The 9,021-nt window shown below is 32.7% G+C and overlaps 2 protein-coding genes across 2 annotated transcripts; both read right to left on the bottom strand.

Annotated features, from left to right (window-relative positions):
- Positions 1 to 607: 607 nt before the first annotated feature.
- Positions 608 to 1,241, bottom strand: LOC111911202 (GDSL esterase/lipase 6). The gene is made up of 2 exons (XM_023906986.3): positions 956 to 1,241; positions 608 to 846 (listed from the first exon to the last, which is right to left on the bottom strand). The coding sequence occupies exons 1-2, from the start codon at positions 1,239 to 1,241 to the stop codon at positions 608 to 610; spliced, it is 525 nt and encodes a 174-aa protein (XP_023762754.3).
- A 4,092-nt stretch (positions 1,242 to 5,333) lies between these two features.
- LOC111911280 (vacuolar-sorting protein BRO1) lies at positions 5,334 to 8,763 on the bottom strand. The gene is made up of 8 exons (XM_023907083.3): positions 7,899 to 8,763; positions 6,782 to 7,735; positions 6,594 to 6,683; positions 6,434 to 6,502; positions 6,191 to 6,331; positions 6,071 to 6,119; positions 5,886 to 5,989; positions 5,334 to 5,795 (listed from the first exon to the last, which is right to left on the bottom strand). The coding sequence occupies exons 1-8, from the start codon at positions 8,571 to 8,573 to the stop codon at positions 5,565 to 5,567; spliced, it is 2,313 nt and encodes a 770-aa protein (XP_023762851.1). The 5' UTR covers positions 8,574 to 8,763; the 3' UTR covers positions 5,334 to 5,564.
- Between the last annotated feature and the right edge of the window lie 258 nt (positions 8,764 to 9,021).

The following is a 9,021-nucleotide window of genomic DNA, read 5'->3' as shown; positions in this document are numbered from 1 at the left end:
GAATATTCCCTATGGTTTGGGGTAATTTGCACACTTGGTCCCTAACTTATTTTTTTAACTCGGAAAGTCTCTATTGTTTGTTTTTGTTACGTGCTTGGTCCCTACTGTTTGTTTTTGTTACGCGCTTGTTCCTTATCTTATCTAAAAAGACTATTATTTAAATAGGGAAAAATAGTGGGGTATGTAAGGTAAGGTGAGGGGGTGGAGGTGGGGATGTGTTTATTTAAATAAATAATAAAATAAAGGGCAAAATAGTCTTTTTAGGTAAGAGACGTACCAAACGCGTAACAAAAACAAACTGTATGGACCTTCCGAGTTAAAAAAAATAAGCTAGGGACCAAACATGTAAATTATCCTAAACCATAGGGACCATTCGTGTGATTTACACAAAGATGTATTTACATTCCCATAGTATACGTGATCAAGAACATGTCCATTAGTAAAATAGTAAATTAAAAACACAATCCACCATCTCAAACATAAACTATTCACTAACTATCAACTCTTAAATGCTAATTACAACGATATATTCTATATGCAATGACTTTAATTAATATATATATATATATATATATATATATATATATATATATATATATATATATATCTAAGTTAATGACAAGTTGATATTGGCCAAACTCTTCAGATTCATTGGTCTGATTTGATTATTACCTCCATTCCAAAGGGACTCGGACATGAGCTTATAAGTATGTTCTGAAGGATGAAAATAATCCCAAAAAAAGAAGTCATCAGGATTTGAACATTTATCATAACCTTTGGTCCCACATTGCAATATTCCGTTTAGAGGCCCGCCACCACAACACGCCTTATATACATTGACAAAACCTATTCAAATTCACAAGAAAATGCATAAGTATTACATAAGTAAGATCACAACTTTCATTCTAAAATGAACATATATAATCAAAGATAACATGTTATAGAAAAAGTATACCATATGATCTAGGGTTAGCACGTATATCTTGTGTAATGTTATACACTAGTCCATAAACACTAGTTGCATCACGATACTTTCTACGTATATTGTTTACCATATCTTCCAATCCCTTATTATAGTCTTTCACAACGTTGTTTATCTTATCTAAGCATTGGTTAATATGTGCATCTGGTAGAAGAACTTTAGCAGGAATACACCCCATGGGGCCTACTGAGAAAATGGCGATCCTTCGAGCTCCAACCTCATAGATTTTGTCAAGGAAGTGGGAAACTTCTTTCAACATGTTGTCTACATATGTTTTTGAACTTATTGTGTGAGGTGACATGAAATAATTAAAAATGTCATTAGAACCTGATTCGAGGAAGAATAGAGAGTTTGAAATTAGGGTTTTGGATAAGTGTTTTTCATCAATTAGGGTTTTGAGTTGTTGTAGCTATGCTTGGATTGGTGTTACCCCCTGTCCATCACACATGGTTAAAATCAAATGAGAGAAGAAAAGAAGTGTTCAAGTAATATACAATTTGATGCATTTAACTATTATGAATGACAATTAGACTCCTTTAATTATAAGTTTCTGTTGTTAAAGTTGTATATTGATACTTTTTTTTGTTCCAAAAAGCTGAAATTTTATGTGAGTGCTTTTTAATCCTAATTTATTTTATTCATTAGAGGAAAATCTCCAGAAAAGTCCTAAAATTTTAGTCCAATTTATGAAAAAATCTCAAACTAAATTTTGTTTATAGAAAAGCACAAAATACCAGCTAAAACTTCGAAAAAACCCTATTTGGCTGGTTTCGTAGATTTAGCCGGTATTCTATCCTTTTTCGTTAGTTTGCTCAAAATATTGGAACTTTTTTGAAAATTACCCGATAACCAAAATATTATGACTTTTCTGAAAATTACTATAGAATTAATGGATATTATTATTAACAAATCATTTATAAACATAACAAATATTTTTATTATAAACAAAGGAAATACATTTGTTTCTAATTTCTAGGAATAGAATGATCAACTAGGTCTATTATTTGTTGACCACTTCAAACTCCTTATAATCCTCTTATGTATCGTTGTGGGTGTCATAGTGAGATGTATTACGTACGTTTCTTCAATTAAATACAAGAGTTGATAATATTTATTAATACACAATCAATAAATGTCTACTTTCTGGTCTGATGCTATAAGATCACATATTATTAGAAAATATCATTACATAATGATTCTTGAACATATACATCTTTCATTATGTTCTTTAACCTAAATACAACATAAACTATCATTCACGATTCACTTTTTCACATTTAATAGATGTGTGTTACTGTGTGGGGTATGGATGTTGGGTTGTAGTTAGGTTAAACAATATAAAAGGAACACCAACATTAGAGGAATACTGACTGAGTACATCTCACTATCATACCCACAACGATGCATAGGGGAATGTAGAGAGGTTGATGTGGTCAATATGCAATAGATGAGTACTTAGACCACCAATTTATTCTTAGAAATTAGCAACAAGTGTATTTCATTTTTTATAATAAAAATATTTGTTATGTTTATAAATGATTTATTAATAATAATATCCCTTCATTTCATGGTAATTTTCAGAAAAATCTCAATATTTTAGTTATCAGGTAGTTACCGGAAAAGTCCTAAAATTTTAAGCAAACTAGTGAAAAAAGACAGAATACCGGCTAAATTTGCGAAACCGGCCGGAAAGGGTTTTTTCGAAGTTTTAACCGGTATTCTGTGCTTTTCTGTAAACAAAATTTAGTTTGGGACTTTATCATAAATTGGACTAAAATTTTAAGACTTTTCTGGAGATTTCCCTTCTTTAGAGTTCATTATTTGGAATTGCTAATCTTAATTGTGATCCATTTTATAATCCTCTTTTATGAATGATTGAGTTCTTCATTGGATTCCGTTGCCAAAAAATAAATTCGGTATATATTTATCATATAAAATATAATTTTTAAATTAACACTTAAAGTTTAATAATATAATATAAAATCGCAATAAGGTATTCGGTGATTAAATACATAAGTAATTACCAAGAAATCAATTTTTAACTTTCTTCAAATTTCTATGTGGTCATACAAACTTGAAAATCATCAACAAAAAAGGTTAATAGGTCCGTTTAGGGTTATATATATATATATATATATATATATATATATATATATATATATATATATATATATATATATATATAACAACCTTATATAAGCTTAGGTACCTAACCACATCATACTATGTAATTTTGTATCATATTTGCATTGTAATCACCCAAAGTGATTAAAATCAACCTCATAACTTGATTGCTTTCAAAATCTTTGAATTTTCACCATTATCTTCCTTCAAATGACGTCTTTCTATCGGAGACCCCCTGGTGGGCTTCATATACTACCGTTACAAATCAAATGGTGTAGGAAGAATATAATGGTGAATATCTAAAAATCTTGAAAGTAAATCAAGTTAAGGATTGAAGTTTAAGAACCTTAGATGATTGCAATGGAAATATAATGCAAAACAATATAGTATAATGTGGTTAGGTACCTAAGCTTATATAAGGTTGTTAGGTATATTCACTTTACCTATATATATATATATATATATATATATATATATATATATATATATATATATATATATATATATATAATTGCGTATTGAAAGCACAGGTAATAAATTTGGTGATCTTACTACATTCTTGTTAGTATACGGCAAAACTCCACTTCCACCGCTGGCGAAGTTGATTCCATTGGCCGGAAAATCTTTCCGACTGCCGTTTCTGAACTCTTGATATACCTCTTGGAATGGTTTTTGAGCTCAATCCCCAAAAATTGTGCTGCATAAAAAAATATTGTAGTTTTAATCACTACAAATAAATTTATACATATATGAGAAATATCAAAAACTAAATTTTCATTTTATCTTTTTATTGTTTGTATGAAAAACAATAAATGTATATAAGTTCGGCGTTTTAATTGTGTAAAAGGGTGACAGATTTTATCGATAAAATCTGCGACAGTTCGACCATTGGTAAAGCGTCCAGTGGGTTTGCCAAAGAAATTTGAACCGTACGGTGGAAAATTTGCTTGAGCAGCGCAATTCTTGACAAAACGGTTGTTACCTGGATCAAAAAGGGAGTCACCAAACACAAACAACGATTTAACAAATTTGTTGGTTGATGCTGAAATCACAAGAAATACACTAAGAAATATTATGATCAATTGTGGTGATCTTCCCATAATCTTAATCATAAATTGGTAACATTTATTTATTTTATTTTATTTGTGTAGAAATGATGTGAATTTGAAGCTAAATAGACTTGAAGAAGAAAGGAAGGGAATAAGTTGAAAAGGAACAAAAAATGGTCAAAGAACGACATAGGAAATGGAACTAAAAACACGAGGAAAGTGCACCATTAATTTGCCATTATTATCCCGACACTTAAAAGAAATATTGATTGAAACTTATGTATGGTGTTGTCGTTCTATAATACATAAATATTGATTGAGAAAATAGAGGTATTGTTTCTTAATTTTATTTGATGAATGAAATCACATGTTTCATTTGGTTATTTGGTTGGATTTGAAAGTGTGCAATTTCATAATTTCAAATGAAATGCGAAATCATTAGGAGTCGATCAACAATTATGTTATATAAAGGAAATGTTTTATTCCAAGGGTATTCGACTTTTAATCTATCATGTAATACAAAAGAAGCATCATTTAGCAATGATAATGGCAAGACACATCGTTTTAAAATGTTAAAAAATTATATTGCTAAGATAATATAATATTGGTTTTTAGCGATGCATAATTTATTAGCTATTTATAGCTAATAGCCGTGTTTGACATGCAATCTTGAAAGCTTCTGGCTTTTAATTTAAAAATAAAAAATAAAAAAATAAATATAAAAACCATTCGACAAATAGGTCCTTTTAGCTATTATCTAAAACAAAAACTTAAAATCTAAGAGATACTTCAAATAGCATTTGACAAAAATCTTTATAATTTTACAAATTGACTTGATTACCTTTTTTGTAAAATCAATGACTTTAGATAAGTTATTTTATATAATTCTAAATTTTTTAAAAGCTTCAAGCTATGTTTGTAAAACGTTTATATACAAATTAATATAAAAATGCATTTTAGTTTATTCATTTATAATATTAATACAATTATATTTCCATAAAACGATTTAGAAAGTTTGTATTAACTAAAATTATAGTTTACTAGGATTATGATTTTACCTAAATGTTAAAAGTTGTGACCTTGAGAGTAAAGCAAGTTAGAGACAAATTTCGGTAAGAAATTCCATTAACTACCAAAACACCATGTCTATCACATGTAATGTAACTGACAAGTTCACAAATCATGAACACCTACCTACCTCAATTACCATACAAATCAAATAAAGTCCAAGTCCACACATTTACATTTATTTATTTATACACACCAAAACCAAAAATAAAAGAATCTGAATCGTATGCACACACAAATCATTATTTATAGTAACCTCCCCCACCCTGATAAGGAGGAGGGTAAGGTTGTTGACCTTGTACAGTAGTACTGTGTGGCCCCTCCCAACCTGGGGGGCCATACTAGGGTCCACTTGGACCCAGTTGTTGGGTCGGTTGAGGGGGGTAAAGATACCCCCCACCATCACCACCACCACCACCGCCGCCTGGTTGTGGTGGTGGTTGGTGGTAGTAAGGTGGTTGAACACTAAGACCGGATATTTGTCTTTGGACGTCTTCCACCATTTCACGACACTGCATGCTTCGCGTCATAGCAAAGTCACTTGCTTGTTGTTTGATGTTGCTGATTGCTTCCTGCATGTACAATAATTATAACATAAAAATATAAATTTTAGTGATTAGATATATTAATATTAATTATTATTCAAAGGCTTTTGTTATCACCTGAAGAGTAACATAAAACTTCAGTCCTTCATTGATATTCTCTTTTATTTCTCTATACTTGGCTATAGCTCCTTCAATCTGCTTATAACACTTCTCACAAGAAGCTGCACACCAAATGTAATATAAAATAAACAAAAAAAAAATGATAAATATAAAATATTTTATTAAGTGGATGTGGGACCTACCCGTGTAGTCCTCAATGTTAAAGGTGCTTGCAAACTGGTTGTTTTGTGCCTATATATGGAAGACAAGTAATTAGAATTCGTTTTTTTTTTTTTTGTTGAAAATGAAATAAGAAAGAAGACCTGAATATGAAGCAATAACTGCTCTTGTGCCTGAAGATTTTTTGATATTTCTTCACATATATTATCATATTTTGTTATCTCTTTTCTAAAAAGATCCTCGTATGATCCAGTAGATGTCATCAATTTTGGGAGTATATCATCCTAAACCCAATAGACACACAAATGCAAACAAAACCATTATTAAAATTTAAAAAAAAGAAAAAAAAAAAAAAAAAGTAGAGTCATTTTATCATTAATAAATACCTTTGTCTTCATATCTTTAAGCATGTCCTCTAGACCTGCCCTTTGTGCACCCAAAGCCTCTAATTGCCTCTACAAAAGTCACCACAATATATTTTAAATAAAAAAAAAAAACAATTAAGAATTTTATGTCATAAATATAAATGATTCCTGTTTATGTTACCAAGCTCTGCTTCAGGGCCCCTACTACAGCATCTTCATTGGCATCCAAAGACATTATTGGTCTTCCCAAACTTGGAAGGGCAGTTTCTATCTGGGAAAAAAATAATGATGATGAATTGATGATTTCTAATTGCTTGATTTAAAGGATATAAAAAGTCAACAATTTAGTCAAAGTTCAAGAAAGCATACAGGACGAGTATCTAGAATAGCCATGAGTGCCATGTGTCCTCTTACAGATCGATCAATTTTTCCATCACTATCTGCAGCTTGCTTCAGATTCGCAGCAAATCCATTTAATCGATCTTGTAAATTCTTAGTCAAAGTATTTGACTGAGGTCTAGTCCATCGTGTCCCAAATTGGCTTCTAAATTGTCCATCTTCTGTTGCTTCTTTCTCAAGTAACTCCTCGGTTTGAACAACCAATTCATGGTTTACTCTTCTTAGATCATGAAGCTGTTGAAGCTCACCTTGTAAGCCAGCTGGACCTCCGCTAACTTGCACCGCTTCCACATCTTCCCATAAAGCTGGTGGCAACACAGAATGTCCTTCTAATGCGAGAATCGAATCAGGTAAACTCATCTCTTTGAGGTGGACTCTAGCAAGCTCACTCCCTTGTTGCAGTTTCTCAGCTTGAGTTCTGATGACATCATCCACCATTTCAGTGTATCTTGAAAGAGCTTTTGCACTATTGTCAGGTACAAGAGTTGCAAACATCCTTACTTTACTTGCATCCAATAAATCGTTCATGTTCATTGATTTGACCAATGAGAATGCAGGAAGAGGAGGGAGAGAATTAACTGGAGGTACTCTTAAAAGATAGACTCTGTCGTTCTCTTTCATTGCCCTATCTAAATTGAAGTTAAGTTTGGTTTCTAGCTTGTTGATTGAATCGAGGATTTGTTGTGAAGTACCCCTCGGATATGACTTCTTGGCTTCGGATAATGCAGTGATGCCACTGTTGATTCGTGCAATTTCTTCACCGATTTCTTCTTTTTCATGAAGCTCTAGGCTATACCTATAACAAGCTTCTGCATAGAACAAAGTTGCCTTTAGCTGAATGTGAGAGATCCATGTCTTGTCGAAGTGTTGATTGAGTGGTGTGACATTTAGTGCAGCTACTGCTTCCTCATAGTAGAGACCCGCCTATATTTATGTAAACTGTTCTATAAGACTGTAACCATTTAACCAAATGCAAGTACTCTTTTCTTTGAGTTTGTGGATCAAAAACTGCTTATAATAACTTTTGATGCAATAACATGCAATGCAGAAAGATTAAGACGCTTATATGTGGAAAACCAACACTGACCTGTCTTGAAATCTTGGCACAAACACCAGGAGTGCTTCCTTTAGCAATTGTGTTCTCAAATACAGATTCCTGCGCTTGAGCAAGCATCAACCTCTCCAACATCCCCGCACACTCCATTGAAACATCCACAGTAGTTGAATTCCCAATTGAGGCCTTTGTTGCCGCATTATCCCTCAAGTAAGCAAACGCACCAGCGGCTGCTATAAACGAGTGCGACGCCTGCCGTCTCCCTTCCACCGTCGAACGATCACAAGCCAATCCGATCTGACTGTGCACCGCCCCTAAATTAAACAAAATCGCGGCCTTCTCCAGGTGAATATTCTTTTGTGACGCCTTGTTCCTGTTCTTAAACGCATCATACCACGTGAAGGTCACAGAGTTCACATGATCCTTGTCAGGAGAGATTGGAAACCTCGATTCAATAGTGGTTAGGGCTTTGATGTAGTTCTGGAGGAGGTCGCGACGGGTAGAGAGGGAATCGGCGGCAGAGAAGCGCTCAATGTTGTTCCGCATCTCCTTTAGGGTTTCGAGGTCGTCTTCTAGGTTCTGAGCCTCGCGTTCGGAGTAATTGAAGACTATGTAGTTGCGGAGAGGGCGGTAGAGATCGACCCCGACGGTTTTCTTCTCGGGGATTGCGAGCATGATGTTCGTCGCCGACGACGATGGAGCAGCCATAGCTCAATGAATCAGTCGATGATGGTGACTAGCAAGTCAATGATTTTCATACAGATTATTGCGCTTCAACCAGCGTCGTGATTGATCTTGCTTTCTGCGATCAGAGAATAAACGACGATCTTCGATCATTCCAACTTCCATGTCAGATGGATGAGAATTGAGACGGGCCGATACTAAAAAAAATAAAAAATAAAAAGCCCATTACAAGTTTAATTAAGATTCTAAATGAGTCGTTTTGTTTGTTCCCAAAAATTTTAAAATGAATAAAAAAAATATCACGAAATTGTATCTTTTTACATACCGATTGGTTTGCAGAAAATTAAATTTGAATTAATTTCAAATTCTGTTGGCAGAAAACAAAAATTGTAATACACATAAAATGACATAATTGTTTTTTTTTATCTGTTTTACTTATTTTAATTTGTTTTCAACCTTATATATAAACATA

The sequence above is a fragment of the Lactuca sativa genome, chromosome 8, assembly GCF_002870075.4.
Source record: "Lactuca sativa cultivar Salinas chromosome 8, Lsat_Salinas_v11, whole genome shotgun sequence".
Lineage (NCBI taxonomy): Eukaryota > Viridiplantae > Streptophyta > Magnoliopsida > Asterales > Asteraceae > Lactuca > Lactuca sativa.
This window is presented reverse-complemented; position numbering and strand designations above follow the sequence as displayed.